The sequence below is a fragment of the Bombina bombina genome, chromosome 1 (genome assembly GCF_027579735.1).
Source record: "Bombina bombina isolate aBomBom1 chromosome 1, aBomBom1.pri, whole genome shotgun sequence".
NCBI classification, from domain to species: Eukaryota; Metazoa; Chordata; class Amphibia; order Anura; family Bombinatoridae; genus Bombina; species Bombina bombina.
The window spans coordinates 604,618,533-604,637,073 of NC_069499.1; the positions used below are offsets into that span (position 1 = coordinate 604,618,533).

General features: G+C 37.1%; 1 protein-coding gene across 2 annotated transcripts in view; it reads right to left on the bottom strand.

Moving 5' to 3' along the window:
* The window catches only part of DRP2 (dystrophin related protein 2), a 168,116-nt gene that overhangs the window by 92,995 nt on the left and 56,580 nt on the right, over positions 1-18,541 (bottom strand). For both annotated transcript variants that reach the window (XM_053698952.1, XM_053698953.1), the window contains exons 6-14: positions 17,370-17,516; positions 17,167-17,245; positions 16,469-16,529; positions 16,299-16,360; positions 6,901-6,975; positions 5,205-5,406; positions 3,343-3,428; positions 2,764-2,921; positions 2,023-2,189 (exon numbers count right to left, since the gene is read on the bottom strand). In XM_053698952.1, the coding sequence (XP_053554927.1) occupies positions 2,023-2,189; positions 2,764-2,921; positions 3,343-3,428; positions 5,205-5,406; positions 6,901-6,975; positions 16,299-16,360; positions 16,469-16,529; positions 17,167-17,245; positions 17,370-17,516 (1,037 nt within the window). The remainder of the gene's footprint in view (positions 1-2,022; positions 2,190-2,763; positions 2,922-3,342; positions 3,429-5,204; positions 5,407-6,900; positions 6,976-16,298; positions 16,361-16,468; positions 16,530-17,166; positions 17,246-17,369; positions 17,517-18,541) is intronic.

An 18,541-nucleotide genomic window follows, 5' to 3' on the forward strand; every position in this document is an offset into this window, starting at 1 on the left:
CCTCCATAGCTCAGGTTATACCCACAGAAGTACAAAAATAAAAAGGTTTTTTTTTTAATAGAAAACTGCACCTTTATACTACCAATGGCTGGGGCTCTCACCACCTCCTAGACACAGACAGTTAACAGAGGAAACACTCTCCTCAGGTTCAAGTCTCAGCCAGAATGGAGGAAATAAACATAGACCACACCTGGTCACATGGAGTACAAGACAGTACTTCCCTTGTTATTACAAGCAAGTAATAGGAGCTGTGCAACACTTTAAAAAAACAAAAGTACAAGCTGTTTGTTCCAGACAAAAACATACAGTCTATCAGCCCAGGAAAAAAGCACACAAAGCAGCATGTAAATAATTAATACACTGATAAATTAACCCCAACTGTTCAATAAACCCCCTTCAGAGGATATTAACCCTGGATCCTATCAAGGTATAAAAGAGCCACACTGTGACCCTGTTATAGCGTTTTATGTGTAAAAAGTAAAACGATCTTACCTCCAGGATCCATGCTGTGGAACAGAACATAGCCTCTCAAGTGTGACAGTCTTATAGCAGCGCTCCTGACATGGACTTGAGTGAGAGAAAGCAGGCAGTGAAACTCGTCAACACTGATTGCTTAGGAGCTGTTAGCAGTATCTGGATGGTTTTGCAGAAAAACTTTCCTTGCATCTCCAGACTAACGGTCATCAATACTCTCACTGAGAGGTTGACATGACTACTTAAAACTCCAGTCCTATCTCAAGGGGCATATACCCTTTTTCAGGACTCTCCGAATCTTTTGACACTTCTCTGCCACATCCTAAAATCACTGGGGTAATGAGGAAGTGGGAGGGATATTTAAGCCTTTGGCTGGGGTGTCTTTGCCTCCTCCTGGTGGCCAGGTGTTATATTTACCAACAGTAAGGAATGAAGCCATAGACTCTACCTATCTTAGGAAGGCTTAAATCTCCCTATCTTATGTTTTATGTATATCGAGTAGATGTAAATCTTGAAAAATTTCCACACACCTAAATTTTAGAAAAAATAGAAAGAAAACTAGAAAACAGTGAAGTTCTAGAATCCAGGTCATTTCTTGAACACTAAAACAAAACAAAGGATGGAGAAGGGGCATTTGCCTAAATGTTTACAGTAGTTACTAATTAATAATCATCCTACCTGAAAATGACTCGCATCCTCTTCCACCATCTTCAGTTCCTAAAACTACTTATAAGTTATAACCCTAAAATTTGCTTCAGTCCTTAACATCAGCTCAACTTTCTATTCCTTGACACATCGACTAATTCTAAAACCCAATTTATTTATTTCATGATTCGGATAGAGCATGCATTTTTAAGCAACTTTCTAATTTACAACTATTATCAATTTTACTTTGTTCTCTTACTATCTTCATTTGCAAAATCAGGAATCTAAGCTAAAGAGCTGGCCCTTTTTTTGGTTCAGTACCTGGGTAGCCACCAATCAGCAAGTGCTATCCAGAGTTCTGAGCAAAAAAATGGGCCAGCTCCTTAGCTTAGATTCCTGCTTTTTCAAATAAAGACAGCAAAATAACGAAGACAAATTTATAATAGTTGCAAATTAGAAAGTTGCTTAAAATTGCATGCTCTATCTGAATCATGAAAGAAAAAATGTGGGTTTAGTGTGCCTTTAATTAAATATTGGACAAAATGAAATACATTTGTTTAATGAAAAATTATTTTGCTAAAACATTTTTTTGCACATGTCAAATTATCAAGTTTTTCCCAGTCCCAACAATCCCAAATCTGCCTCACAATTAACATCACACCTAATTTCAAAGTTCTAGTTAATTTCTCCTTAAAATTATAAGCCCTAGTTTAGTAAAAAAAATAAAAATACTGGAATGTTTTCTGTTAAACAAAAATTTGGCATGTTTTTTAGCATCAGTTTCCTTGTGGAAAGTATTTTCCTATGTGTTATGAGTGTAGGGATTATTGGAGCAAGTTTGCATATACTATAGGATGGCTGGTTATTGCCCCTAATCATATATATATTTCTTTCTGTACTAACCTGAAGCCTTTCATAGGACACTGCTTGCAAACCGAGCACTTTTTCTGGTGTTTCACTGTCTCAGCCAGCGTCACACGGTGCAGTACCGGGAGCCAAACCAGTGACTGCGGCTCCAGACTACCCCATTCCAGAAACTGAGACAACTCTAAAAGTGCTGTCCCATTACCCTGTCAATATAGGAATCACAACACATATTTCAGAAATCCCAGGGGCTGTCAAACAAACAAAACTAGTGTTTTCACACTGGATTCATACAAATGTCACATAATATGGGACTCACCATGGAAGCACGACTCATATTGGTATCAATTAGTTATCACACAAAACAAGAATGATATTGGGGTCAAATAGGGGTTAAACAAAACATATAGAATGCACAAAGTAAGAAGCATGCACGGAACTAGTGTGATGCAGAGGTCATACGTGTATCACTCTGGTATCATAGTGAGGACACACAACCCAAGTAGAGTCACACTGGTATAACACAAAAAAGTCATATAGGGGTCCCACAAGCAGGAGTCATGCTGATTTTATCATGGCCATAGTGTTATGAGAGATGTACTACTATAATAAAATAAGAGATGCAGCAGAACAAACAGAAGCAATAATAATAATAAATTGTACAAAAAACAGAGGTCACAGTAAAAAGACAGAATGGTCAATGTCAGTCTTATAGAGCTTGACACCAATGTGATATGATTGTCATTCAGAATCAAAAAGGGCCCCTTGACACACACTTACAAATCGAAAGCAGCTCCTCACACTTGGTTCCACATTACTTCCTCCAAAGGCTGCAACTTCGCCAAGCTGACGCGGAATCTGAATGGCTTCATGCAGGAGAGAGGCAAGCTGACGCTGGTCACAAGCTTCACCTGGGCTAGCTACCTGAGAAAACAGATCTGAGAAAGAGGGTGAAGTATTAATATGTAGAGAAAATCACACATTTGTCTACATGTTCTGTTTTTTACAGACACATCCACTTCCTTCCTGAAACTTATATTATTCTACCTCATTCCCATGCAGATGTTCCACTCCACAACCTCTGTTGTTTTGATACATTTCCAGCTTAATCCATGCTTCTCCTTACATCCCTCCTCCACTTCTTCTCTAGCATTCCCTCCCATCTCTCATCCTCTAGCATGCACTTATACCTTGTTCTCCTATACTTTCCCTTCCTTCCCTACATGCTCCTCTTTTATCCTGTTCCACACCCTCTCATTTCTAAGTCTTCCATTCCTTTTATTTTTGTTCTTGTTCCATCTTCCTTGTTCCATTCCCTCTTACATTTCCATGTTCCCCACATTCTCTTTCCATACTCACATTGTAGTTTTCCCTTTACATCACTGTCACATAGACTCACTATCCCAGTCTTAAATGAAATAACTCTGATCCGGCCATTTCGAGCACTAAAGTAAGAGTAAATAATAAATGCATTAAGTAAGAATGTAATAGAAAGAAAGAAAGAATAAGAGAAAGAGAAAAGAAGGGAGAGTGTGAGAAAGGGTGAGAGAATGAGAGACAAGAGAGAAAGAAAGAATGACAAGGAAGGAGAGATATTCCATACAAAACAGGCAAATCGGCTGAGATCAGAGAACCAGGAGAAATACAGAATATAGATTTTTTTAAAAAAGAAGGTAAAACAAGTGGAATGATGGACAATATAAGACCCAGAGAAAGAGAAGAAAACTAATAAAGATGAAAATTAATATTAAGAGGCTGATATTGGGGTCAGTACAGATATGAAACAGTGTGCAGAACATAGGCTTATTTGTGGTGAATAGGGTGTTTAAGGGTGCTTAGGTATTTTATTGGCAGCATTGCATGTGTTTTAGAACCATAGCTGTTTGTTACTTCTGAAGTGGGTTGATGATATTTTGGGGTTTCAAGAGCATCTAAAAAAAGACAATGCTGAACTTTATTAAAGGGTACTAGGAATTTAATTAAAGGCTCTGTTTTGTATAGTGTATAACCTTCAATGTAACCCCAGAATAAAGGCTAACCCAGCCCAACACCTCTTTCCTCTTCAATCTAAATGAGAAAAATAAATGTTATTGTCAAACCATCAACACTATCTTTACTAAGTTGTTTAATACTCTAATCTTCATCACAACAAACTTTTAATATGCCAAATAAATTAAAAGATCCTATTTTCATTCACAAACCCAAAGCAATCATCATAACACAACCCCTCAGCAAATTTACAACTCATTACCCTATCATTTTTAATGATGTGATGATCAGTGTCATTGTGACAAACAGTATCTCCTTCAATGGGAGTTACACTCAAGATCAGAACAGTTTTTAGTGAAATGAAACATACAAATGCAAAGTTCATTGGACATCACAATGTGACAGGTCTCAAGTAGCAATAGCAGATACATTGTAGCATTGAAGGAGTTACACAGTAACATTATCCGAGTCCATCCTTAAAGGGCTAGTAAAGTAAAAATTACATTTTTATGATTCAAATAGAGCATAAACAACTTTCCAATTTACCTCTATTATCAAGTTTGCTTTGTTCTTTTGGCATCCCTTGTTAAAGAGTAAAGCTAGTCTTGTAGGAGCTTAGGAGAGTGCATGTGTCTTTAGCAGTCTATGGCAGCAGTTTGTACCTTTATACACCATCACTTTAAACAAACACTGCTGCTAAATACTGCTAAAGACACAAGTAATGTTGACTTTACATTCCCTTTTAGTTACACGGACTGCTATAGAATTTTGGCCTGTGTTAGACTTACACCCCATTTGACTGACATTTTAGACCTTTATTTTAAAATATTTTATATTTTTTTCCATTTTTGCTATTAAACTATTTTAAGCATTATTTTGTTTAATTTTGCACATCACATTGGAAGCGTCTCAAGCACTTTTGTAAAAAGTATACTTCTAGCACATTTAATATGTTTAATATACATTTCTAAGAGGTGTGGTATGAAGTATGGTAGAGCTATTTTTTAAAAATATATTGTCCCATAAAGGTTAAAATGACTGAAATGTTTTAATTTTTTTGGAGTTAATGGTTTTTCATAGTATATTCAAGTAATAAAGGATCATAATTGAGGTTTTGAGGCCTATCTGGAGTAGAGCTGAGTGGTTGAGGTTTATCAGAAGACTGGGGTTCTGGAATGTATGTACGGATTTCGAAGTTTATTTTGAAGTATTAGATGTAAGCTTATGTATACCCATCAAAGACGTTAAGCAGCCAGTTGAGGGTCAGGTCCACGCAGAGAGGGATGTTAACTAGGAGCCCACGTTCTTCTTCAAGTCGTTCGTACAGATTGCTCAAGCAGCGAATTACATCCAGAACATCAAGGTTCCGGTCAGGGGACTGAAGTACATCACAGCTAAACATCTGGGACAGGAGGGGGAGGGTTACCAGGTCCACTGGGAAAAGGTAGGATGGAGAAAGAGGGAATATGTGGGAGAATAGCAAAGATAAAATGGAAAATGGAGTGTCATACATGAAATACAGTGGTTGAGAGATTGTTATACCCAGGATATAGGGTTAGACATAAGATATAACAAGGAAATTGATGTGGGTAAAAGACACAGATGTGGAGATCAAAGTTAAAAAAAGAAATAGGTAAGGTAAATAACAGAGTAGGAATTTACCAACATACAAAGCACATAGGTGTTATAAGGCACAAAGTGAAGAGAAATTAATTGGAATCATGGAGAGAAAAATGAAGGAAAAATAAATAGATGAAAGGGAATATAAAGTTAAAGAAATAAAACAAAGGAGGCATAAATGAAATACAATTACAAGTAAGAGGAGAGAGTGACATAAAGGAAATATTTAGGAGAGAAAGCACAGTTGAGAATAGGGCAGGTGAGGAGAAAACGAGGAGAAGAGAATGGATAGATACATAAAGGTGTGTGTGACGGAGGAACGAGATGAATACAGAACAAGAGAAGTGATAGAGAAGAAGGGAAGATAAGGATTGGGATAAATAAAGAGGAGTGACAGTTAAGTGTGATACTCTGGGAGACAGCTACATGGAAGCACAGTGAGAATTAGCAGCAGTTTTGTTATTTTACAACAATTTCCATGTTTCCCTCTTATCCGCTCCAGTAATCTGCTTCTTTCTAGCGCCTCTCTCACTGATGCCCGATGGCCAAAACCTCAGCAAGCCAGACATGAAAAATCACATTGACACTTGCAGGGGCTGCCCTCAGGGACTTATCTTCCTGCGAGATATCTCCCATACAAAGTAATGGTGCTCGCAGGAAAGGGAAACGGGGAGAGAGAAGTTAGCAGGGAGCAGGGGACCACTTTAAAAAATAAATATTTCTACCAATACAAATCGGATTACTCTACCTTTAGCGTATAGTATCTTACAGTCACCTCTATTTTTGTATACATTTTTTTTTCTTTTGAAGTAATAAGTGTTTTGCATATTTTGACACAATCTTGTTACCTTTCAGTTTGCAAGAAAAAAACAGCGAGAGCTGCAGTGGGGGAAATGTCTAGAGAATACTCCAGACCTCACAGATTGTTTGTACAATTTCATTACAATTTTTAATGTGATTAAACAATACATTTTACTGCACTTTTTTAAAAGAATATTCAATTTATTCTTCTTTTATGATTTTTAAATTACAATTTTTGTGAGCCCTATTGTAATGTATGCATCATCTTTAAATACTTAATAGTAGGGTTCCCAAGGTTAATACTGCCTTTAGAGAATTAAAACAGGAGCTCCATAGTACTGGTGAGATTTCTTAGAAAAACTCACAAGCCCAGAGACCTTTAGATAATAGGGCCCCTAGTCCCTTTCACTGTGTTCCTACTCCACCCCTCCCAAAGTAGCCTCCCAATTGTTCCTGCTCTCATCAGCTGCTAATACTCAATTTGTTTTACTGCTCTCTTCCACTCACATCTCAGCGCCTTCTGCACTCTCCGCAGTTTCATGGCTGTCCGATATGCAGAAAATTTAATGTTGTTTAAATCCCCTAGAGAGAGAGAGAGAGAGATAGAGAGAGAGAGAGAGAGAGAGAGAGAGAGAGAGAGAGAGAGTAGAAAACAACATATTTGAGAAAACAAAAATACAGTTTCTAGATACAAAAAGGTTGCAAATGTCTGTGCAGATCATAAATCAATAGAACATATTTGGTTAGAGCTGAGCTGATGTAATGAGGTAAACCAATAGCACACCATGTGACAATCACTGGCCATCATCTTAATCTATGATAAAGAGTGAGCATATGTTATTTAAGACAACTTTCTCTGGACAAATCTAAATGTCTATTATTTGCCTAGATGTATTTCTACTGCGGTGGCTTACACAGTTAATTCTACCTTAAACTCTTATTATTGAGATAGAGGAACAGCAAACCCCCTTTTGGGAACTAGATAGTGATTGATGGCTGCACATACAAGTATATGCCTCTTGTCACTGGCTCACCTGATGCGTTTAGCAAGCTCCCAGTAGTGCATTGCGGCTAACAAGCCTTTACTGTTTCTTTAAGGAAGAGCTTAAAGGGACAGTAAATATCTTGAGATTTGTATATAAAATATTTAGTTATGCGTAATGAAACAACTTTGCTGTGTGCTTTCATTATTTATTTTGCCCCTTTTCATGTAATTTAGCTCTGAAAATTGATGATTTTCTAATTTTCAGAACTAGTAATGCACTCTGCTGATTTCTAAAGGCTAACCCTACTATATAATCCTCCCCTAATTGTCTTTAGCTGATAACAACTGCAAAACAATGCCCTTTATACTAATATTATGACCGTTGTCTGCAGACTAAAGCCCTTATTGGGGGGAGTTTGGCAAGGAAAAACAATTGCAGGAAACAAAATGTTAATTTATTTTATAAAAAACATAATTTATGTAAGAACTTACCTGATAAATTAATTTCTTTCATATTAGCAAGAGTCCATGAGCTAGTGACGTATGGGATATACATTCCTACCAGGAGGGGCAGTTTCCCAAACCTCAAAATTGCCTATAAATACACCCCTCACCACACCCACAAATCAGTTTAACGCATAGCCAAGAAGTGGGGTGATAAGAAAAAAGTGCGAAAGCATAAAAAATAAGGAATTGGAATAATTGATGCTTTATACAAAAAAATCATAACCACCACAAAAAAGGGTGGGCCTCATGGACTCTTGCTAATATGAAAGAAATTAATTTATCATGTAAGTTCTTACATAAATTATTATGTAATTAGCAAGAGTCCATGAGCTAGTGACGTATGGGATAATGAATACCCAAGATGTGAATCTTCCACGCAAGAGTCACTAGAGAGGGAGGGATAAAATAAAGACAGCCAATGCCGCTGAAAATAATCCACACCCAAAACAAAGTTTAAATCTTATAATGAAAAAAACTGAAATTATAAGCAGAAGAATCAAACTGAAACAGCTGCCTGAAGTACTTTTCTACCAAAAACTGCTTCAGAAGAAGAAAACACATCAAAATGGTAGAATTTAGTAAAAGTATGCAAAGAAGACCAAGTTGCTGCTTTGCAAATCTGATCAACCGAAGCTTCATTCCTAAACACCCAGGAAGTAGAAACTGACCTAGTAGAATGAGCTGTAATCCTTTGAGGCAGAGTTTTACCCGACTCGACATAAGCATGATGAATCAAAGACTTTAACCAAGACGCCAAAGAAATGGCAGAGGCCTTCTGACCTTTCCTAGAACCGGAAAAGATAACTAATAGACTAGAAGTCTTTCGGAAATTTTTAGTAGCTTCAACATAATATTTCAAAGCTCTAACTACATCCAAAGAATGCAACGATCTTTCCTTAGAATTCTTAGGATTAGGACACAATGAAGGAACCACAATTTCTCTACTAATGTTGTTAGAATTCACAACCTTAGGTAAAAATTTAAAAGAAGTTCGCAACACCGCCTTATCCTGATGAAAAATCAGAAAAGGAGACTCACAAGAAAGAGCAGATAATTCAGAAACTCTTCTAGCAGAAGAGATGGCCAAAAGAAACAAAACTTTCCAAGAAAGTAATTTAATGTCCAGCGAATGCATAGGTTCAAACGGAGGAGCTTGAAGAGCCCCCAGAACCAAATTCAAACTCCAAGGAGGAGAAATTGACTTAATAACAGGTTTTATACGAACCAAAGCTTGTACAAAACAATGAATATCAGGAAGACTAGCAATCTTTCTGTGAAAAAGAACAGAAAGAGCAGAGATTTGTCCTTTCAAGGAACTTGCAGACAAACCTTTATCCAAACCATCCTGAAGAAACTGTAAAATTCTAGGAATTCTAAAAGAATGCCAAGAAAAATGATGAGAAAAACACCAAGAAATGTAAATCTTCCAGACTCGATAATATATCTTCCTAGATACAGATTTACGAGCCTGTAACATAGTATTAATCACAGAGTCAGAGAAACCTCTATGACTGAGAATCAAGCGTTCAATCTCCATACCTTCAAATTTAAGGATTTGAGATCCTGATGGAAAAAAGGACCTTGCGATAGAAGGTCTGGTCTTAACGGAAGAGTCCACGGTTGGCAAGTGGCCATCCGGACAAGATCCGCATACCAAAACCTGTGAGGCCATGCTGGAGCCACCAGCAGAACAAATGAAGCACTCCTTTAGAATCTTGGAAATCACTCTTGGAAGAAGAACTAGAGGCGGAAAGATATAGGCAGGATGATACTTCCAAGGAAGTGACAATGCATCCACTGCCTCCGCCTGAGGATCCCTGGATCTGGACAGATACCTGGGAAGCTTCTTGTTTAGATGAGAAGCCATCAGATCTATTTCTGGAAGTCCCCACATTTGAACAATCTGAAGAAATACCTCTGGGTGAAGAGACCATTCGCCCGGATGTAACGTTTGGCGACTGAGATAATCCGCTTCCCAATTGTCTATACCTGGGATATGAACCGCAGAAATTAGACAGGAGCTGGATTCCACCCATACCAGTATTCGAGATACTTCTTTCATAGCCAGAGGACTGTGAGTCCCTCCTTGATGATTGACATATGCCACGGTTGTGACATTGTCCGTCTGAAAACAAATGAACGACTCTCTCTTGACTAAAGAGCTCTGAAAATTGCACGGAGTTCCAAAATGTTGATTGGTAATCTCACCTCCTGAGATTCCCAAAACCCTTGTGTTGTCAGAGACCCCCAAACAGCTCCCCAACCTGTCAGACTTGCATCTGTTGAAACTAAACAATGGTGGTCTGTCCACCACGTCAGAGAGTGTCGTACAATCGGTTTTAAAGATATTAATTGAGATATCTTTGTATAATCCCTGCACCACTGGTTCAGCATACAGAGCTGAAGAGGTCGCATGTGAAAACGAGCAAAGGGGATCGCGTCCGATGCAGCAGTCATAAGACCTAGAATTTCCATGCATAAGGCTGAAACCAATTTTAGACATCTCTTGTCTGTCAGAGACAGAGTCATGGACACTGAATCTATCTGGAAACCTAAAAAGGTTACCCTTGTCTGAGGAATCAATGAACTTTTTGGTAAATTGATCCTCCAACCATGTTCTCGAAGAAACAATACAAGTCGATTCGTATGAGATTCTGCTAAATGTGAAGACTGAGCAAGTACCAAGATATCGTCCAAATAAGGAAATACCACAATACCCTGTTCTCTGATTACAGACAGAAGGGCACCGAGAACCTTTGTAAAAATCCTTGGAGCTGTTGCTAGGCCAAACGGCAGAGCCACAAACTGGTAATGCTTGTCTAGAAAAGAGAATCTCAGAAACTGATAGTGATCTGGATGAATCGGAATATGCAGATATGCATCCTGTAAATCTATTGTGGACATATAATGCCCTTGCTGAACAAAAGGCAGAATAGTCCTTATAGTTACCATTTTGAATGTTGGTATCCTTACATAATGATTCAATATTTTTAAATCCAGAACTGGTCTGAAGGAATTCTCCTTCTTTGGTACAATGAAAAGATTTGAATAAAACCCCAGCCCCTGTTCCAGAACTGGAACTGGCATAATTACTCCAGCCAACTCTAGATCTGAAACACATTTCAGAAATGCTTGAGCCTTCACTGGATTTACTGGGACACGGGAAAGAAAAAATCTTCTTGCAGGAGGCCTTATCTTGAAGCCTATTCTGTACCCTTGTGAAACAATGTTCTGAATCCAAAGATTGTGAATCGAATTGATCCAAATTTCTTTGAAAAATCGTAATCTGCCCCCTACCAGCTGGGCTGGAATGAGGGCCGCACCTTCATGTTGACTTGGGAGCTGGCTTTGGCTTTCTAAAAGGCTTGGATTTATTCCAGACTGGAGATGGTTTCCAAACTGATACCGCTCCTGTAGGGGAAGGATCAGGCTTTTGTTCCTTATTGTGACGAAAGGAACGAAAACGATTAGTAGACCTAAATTTACCTTTAGATTTTTTATCCTGTGGTAAAAAAGTTCCTTTCCCCCCAGTAACAGTTGAAATAATAGAATCCAACTGTGAACCAAATAATTTATTACCCTGGAAAGAAAGGGAAAGCAAAGTTGACTTAGAAGACATATCAGCATTCCAAGTTTTAAGCCATAAAGCTCTTCTAGCTAAAATAGCTAGAGACATATACCTGACATCAACCCTAATGATATCAAAGATGGCATCACAAATAAAATTATTAGCATGTTGAAGAAGATTAACAATGCTATGAGAATTATGATCTGTTACTTGTTGCGCTAAAGCTTCCAACCAAAAAGTTGAAGCTGCAGCAACATCCGCTAAAGATATAGCAGGTCTAAGAAGATTACCTGAACATAAGTAAGCTTTTCTTAGAAAGGATTCAATTTTCCTATCTAAAGGATCCTTAAAGGAAGTACTATCTGCCGTAGGAATAGTAGTACGTTTAGCAAGAGTAGAGATAGCCCCATCAACCTTAGGGATTTTGTCCCAAAACTCTAATCTGTCAGATGGCACAGGAACGTTTAGAAGGAGTAAATGAATTACCCAAATTATTCCATTCCCTGGAAATTACTTCAGAAATAGCATCAGGGACAGGAAAAACTTCTGGAATAACTACAGGAGATTTAAAAACCTTATCTAAACGTTTAGATTTAGTATCAAGAGGACCAGATTCCTCTATTTCTAATGCAATTAAGACTTCTTTAAGTAAAGAACGAATAAATTCCATTTTGAATAAATATGAAGATTTATCAGCATCAACCTCTGAAACAGAATCCTCTAAACCAGAGGAATCATTATCAGAATCAGAATGATGATGTTCACTTAAAAATTCATCTGAAAAATGAGAAGTTTTAAAAGACCTTTTACGTTTACTAGAAGGAGGAATAACAGACATAGCTTACTTAATGGATTTAGAAACAAAATCTCTTATGTTAACGGGAACACTCTGAGTATTAGATGTTGATGGAACAGCAACAGGTAATGTAACATTACTAAAGGAAATATTATCTGCATTAACAAGTTTGTCATGACATTCATTACAAACAACAGCTGGAGGAACAGATACCACAAGTTTACAGCAAATACACTTAACTTTGGTAGATCCAGCATCAGGCAGCGATTTTCCAGAAGTATCTTCTGATTCAGGGTCAATCTGAGACATCTTGCAATATGTAATAGAAAAAACAACATATAAAGCAAAATTGATCAAATTCCTTAAATGACAGTTTCAGGAATGGGAAAAAATGCCAGTGAACAAGCTTCTAGAAACCAGAAGCAAATAAACAATGAGACTTAAATAATGTGGAGACATTAATGACGCCCATATTTTTTAGCGCCAAAAAAGACACCCACATTATTTGGCGCCTAAATGCTTTTAGCGCCAAAAATGACGCCACATCCGGTAACGCCGACACTTTTGGCGCAAAAACGTCAAAAATGACGCAACTTCCGGTGACAAGTATGACGCAGGAAATAACAAAGAAAATTTTTTGCGCCAAAAAAGTCCGCGCCAAGAATGACGCAATAAAATGAAGCATTTTCAGCCCCCGCGAGCCTAACAGCCCACAGGAAAAAAAGTCAAATTTTAAGGTAAGAAAAATTGATTATTCAAATGCATTATCCCAAATAATGAAACTGACTGTCTGAAATAAGGAAAGTTGAACATCCTGAATCAAGGCAAATAAATGTTTAAACACATATATTTAGAACTTTATATAAAAGTGCCCAACCATAGCTTAGAGTGTCACAAAAATAAGACTTACTTACCCCAGGACACTCCTCTACATGAAGTAGAAAGCCAAACCAGTACTGAAACGAGAATCAGTAGAGGTAATGGTATATATAAGAGTATATCGTCGATCTGAAAAGGGAGGTAAGAGATGAATCTCTACGACCGATAACAGAGAACCTATGAAATAGACCCCGTAGAAGGAGATCATTGAATTCAAATAGGCAATACTCTCCTCACATCCCTCTGACATTCACTGCACGCTGAGAGGAAAACCGGGCTCCAACCTGCTGCGGAGCGCATATCAACGTAGAATCTAGCACAAACTTACTTCACCACCTCCACGGGAGGCAAAGTTTGTAAAACTGATTTGTGGGTGTGGTGAGGGGTGTATTTATAGGCATTTTGAGGTTTGGGAAACTTTGCCCCTCCTGGTAGGAATGTATATCCCATACGTCACTAGCTCATGGACTCTTGCTAATTACATGAAAGAAATGTCAACTTGGCTGCTATGTTATTCTATAGCAAAGCAATAGAATTTTTTAATAAAATCTCTGGGTTTAAGTAATATATATATATATTTTTGATATCCATTATAGAAAACAGGCATTGCCAAACTATTTTTTTCTAAAAGTCCTAGGCACATTCTGTATCTGCCTCTGTGTCCTTAGATTTATCCAGTTCTTCCGATTCTGTGAGCTCTGGTAGATACCATTCTGCTTCAGAAGTTTCTCCCTCTTCTCTTTACTGTAACAGGGAGCTTAGTATGGGCTGTGCTATAGCTTGCAGCTCTGATCAGGCCAAAGATTTGCTTAGTGAAGATTTTTTCCCTTTACCTTATGGATAAACTGTTTATGGCTAAAGGTGAAATAGTGGTTTATGTTCTTTATTCCTGAGTTAAGGTCATAACCAGGTTTCACTCCTTTTTTATCCAATATACTTTAAAATTAATCTTAAAGGGACAGTCTAGACCCAATACTTATTCTTTATTACTTATTGTTACATACCAGACAAGCATCTTGCAATGGGTTCCACATCTATAAGCTTGTAAGAAGCATATGAATCTTATTGTTTGTTAGCAGCCAAAAATGGCAGTCAAGCTCCGCCCACAGCTTTTTTCTTGTTTTCTTGTGTGACAGTTTAGCAGTGCACGTTTAATATTTTTCAGTTAGCTATTTCAGATTGCACATGCACAAATCAGCATGTGAGAGTAGGAAAACTTATTTAAGAGATGATCATCATTGGAGAAACTTAACATATCAAAATATACACAGTGGGAAGCTTGGCGGACATTTTCGGCTCCTAACAAACTATAAGTATATAAATATTTAATGTTCTTCTTACACGTTTATAGATGTGGGACCAGTTGCAGGATGCTTATCTGTTATATGTAACAATAAGTATTCAAAATTATGTATTGGATCTAGACTGTCCCTTTAAAGGAACTTACCTTAAAAAAACACCCTTCTTGTGAAAGTGCAGAAGCCACATTTGCCTCTGACACTTTCCTCTATCCTCAAAATGTGCACTTCCTTTTAATTAGTTAATTAGTTCTAGATAAGCTGCAGACAATCTAGATCTAGTGCATGTGTTATTTACAGAATCATATATGTGGACGATAATGGAAAGCACATGAAGCATCGTTGACTTCAACTGTTTCTGCAAAAAAAGAATGCGGTTATGCTTTATTTCCCTTGCAAATTATTTTCGAAGTTCCTTCAATGCTTACATACTAAAATATTCCTTTAAAGGGACAGCAAGCACCTTTAGATTTTTATATAAAATGTTTAGTTATGCAGAATTAAACAACTTTGCAATATACTTTCGTTATTTATTTTGGCCATTTTCAAGTAGTTTGAAAATAATTTCTTTAGCTCTTTATTCTAATCCTAATTCTCAGAATTTGAAATGCACCTGCTGACTTTTCAAGGCTATATAACTCTGCGAAATATCTATCCCTGATTGGCTTTATCAGATAACTGCAAAACAATTGCTCCTCCAAATAAGGTAAATGGTGTATCGAGGTTGGCTACTGAAAATAATTTAAAGATCCAATTGATAGGTAGGCTGAGTCAGCTTTAAAAAAAAAAAATTATATTGTATTATAGTAGAGTGTGTGTGGCATGATTCTGCAAAGGTACCACAATGAAAGAGGCTTTGTCAAAATATGTTCTTCTTGACTTGTAGCATAGAAGTGCGTATGGAAATATTTTGGCTTTTCTTGTTCTAGAACAGAGGTCATTTGGGCTGAGAAACATGGCATATGAAGGCCCACCCAGATACTATAAATTTAAACAATTCTGTGGGGACACACAAAAAAGAAGGGCACCTCCTAGTGTAATAAATTTACACAGTAAACAATAAATCAAGAGTGTAAGTCAGGTACTCACAATGGAAGCAGCACCCACTTGTGCTTAGTATCACCTACTGGGATCTCTCAGTGTCCCAGCTCACTGCTACTTGGATCCTGCACACCTCACCTCAATTTTTTTATTACATAGTGGGAATTGTTGTACCCTATGTTTTCATACTGTATTTTATTAAAAGTGGATTTTATATTTTCACTTGACTGAGAGCTTGGGTTTTTACCTTGGGAAAACGCCCCAAACGGAGGTGTGGAGGATCCAAGGAGCAGTGAGCTGGGGCAGTAGGTGATACTAAGCACAAGTGGGTGCTGCTTCCATTGTGAGTACCCAACTTTCACTCTTGATTGATTGTTTACTGTGTAAACTTTATTACACTAGGAGGCACCCTTCTTTTTTGTGTGTCCCCACAGAATTGTTTAACCTTTTTCCAACTGGATTGGGAAGGAGCAGCCATCAGTGGAGACCTAAGAACTCTCTACAGATCCAAGAAAGGATAGATTTAACAGCTGTGACCATCTATATGGACTAATAAGATAAGAACTTCTTATATGTGCTAAAATAATTGTCCATATAATGGCCGGCCAAATTAAGGTCTTATTATTGCTCACCTTTTTTTTATATGTTACTATATACTTTATATTGTTAAATTTGGTGGATTGCGCCCCCTGGAGTGGTGACGAGTAATTGTCACCAGGCTGTTTTATACTATAAATATACCACCCTATGTTCAAGTTTTTGTGCGCAGTGTCCAGAAATTATGTTGAGAAGACAGACGGAATTTATGCATGGACAGTGGTAGTTTCTTACCCAAAGCCTGGTACAATTCTGTCATTTTAGGGTGGTCCCAACATGTAGTCTGAGCCTGGTGACTAAGGGGATAAGAAGAGCATAAATTCAAGAAAAATGCAATAAAGAAAGAAAGCAGTGATCAAAACTAGTGGTAGTTAGAGAAGGAGGTAAAGAAAGAGATAACTCACTTTATGTAATATGGCACTTTATTGGGAGATGTTGCTCTCTCCCAGGGGGTCTGGACAGAAGCTGAAAAACAAGACATCAAATTGTTACTGTCAATCTATCATCATGATATACGCAATATTGTTGTGCCCCTAGCATCTCATTGTCTGCAACCTATCTATATACCAAACTCTAACTCTCTTGGTGTACTTCATCATTTTATAATCATAACCCTATCTATAATTTCTGTATGGTCATATGTTCACCTTTAGTACTTATGTCTGTGTTTTACTTTCTTTATATTTACTCAGTTTCTTCATGATTTCAATCTTTGAACGTGTATAAAACTTTTCCAAATCTCTCAATGCGGTCAAACTCTGGGTATTCAGACTCAGAGTGCTGGCATCTTGTTGTTTTTTTTTTTCTAAAAGTTTTCATTGTGGTCAATCTAAGTATATCTGGGCCACTATACCTTTATCTCTACAAGCTTTTTTAGCTACAATCCGGGAATTCTCACTCCCTCTCTGTTTCCCATCTTCCAAATATTTTATCAGACAATACATATATATGCTCTCTTACATTTCTTTGTTTTTAGAATGCTGTATACTCACTGTGAAGAACCCTCAAACACAAAGAGAACTGAGTGTCACTAATGTCACTAATACATTTACATTAACCATGCTGCTCCAAAGGGTCCCGAGCTGCCACCTAAGGAACTCACAAGACAGGAAATGTTGAGACTCAGGTCCAAAATCACGATGGGCATCCTGCAGCTGCCGTAGACGTTCTCCTACTGACGCCTTGAGAAAAGATATATACAAATGTTGCATGATATCAGCTTAAATGTGTTGACTGATATATGTAAAGAACGACACAAATACAAATACAGCTATAGCTTGGTAGATAGGTAGGTGGTGTCCAAACCTGTAACTGCTTCCAGCGGCTGTTAATCTGTTCCAGTTCTCTTGCATTTTCCATGGACAAGTGGACATCACAAAGAGCAAGCTGATGCGCCAGGTCATTTGTTACCTTGACCATATCTTTTATAGGGCAAAGCTCCTCCTTAAACATCTTGAAGGAAAAAATAAAGTTATGCAAAAAGTGGGTCCTATCTAAATATGCCAACTGGTAAATGGAAAATCAGGGTCCCACTCATTAAAAATTTACAAAATTAAAATGATGCTGTATAAATGCATTAACACCAACCTAAGATGACATAGTTAATTCTCTTATTTATAGTGGCTCCTAGAGTCTCAGACTGGCTCATATGTACATTTTTATTGCACCTGTTTTAAAATGGCCACTAGTTTTAATGTATTATGTAACTTAAGCGTAATATGTTTGAATCTATGGATTAACGTTCAAAACCTCCTGCACAGCTTTAATTTAAATGGTTTTTATCAACTTTACAGAGATCCGTAGACTGAAGCAGGGTGTTTCCGTGCTACAGTTCTCCCACTTAACACAAGTACTATAGTATTTATTTATTTGTTGTAATATTTTAAAACATATTATAGTTTATTAGTTTTTTTCTTGTTGTTGTGTTTTGTTTTGTTTTAACATTTTTTTAAGGGGACATAAAATCCAAATGTTGTCTTTCTTGAATCAGACAAAGCAGTTTTAAACATCTTTTCAATTTACTTATTTTATCAAATTTGCTTTTGCATTCTTTTGATATATATTCTTTTTATATACTTTTTTTTGTAGGCTCCTGAGCCTACCTAGGTATTCTTTGAAAAAATTTTTTAAATAAATTATACCAAGAGAACAAAACTAAATAGATAGTAGTAAATAGGAAATTTGTTTTCAAATTGCATGCTCTATCTGAATCATGAAATATTATTATTTTTATTTTAGGTTTTATATCCCTTGAATTTTTTTCCTATTTCTATTTACACTTGTGGGGCAATATTGACCAATTTAAGTGTGGAAATTTTCCTTATCATCCACTGAGTAACATGTCTCTAGGAATGAAATGAGCACAAATGTGCATGTGCCTTAGTTTGAATTTAATGTAAATAGTATTAGCTTAACTTTTTCTTTTTTTACATAGTACTCTTTCATATGCATGACGGGAATACTTTGAATTGAATTAC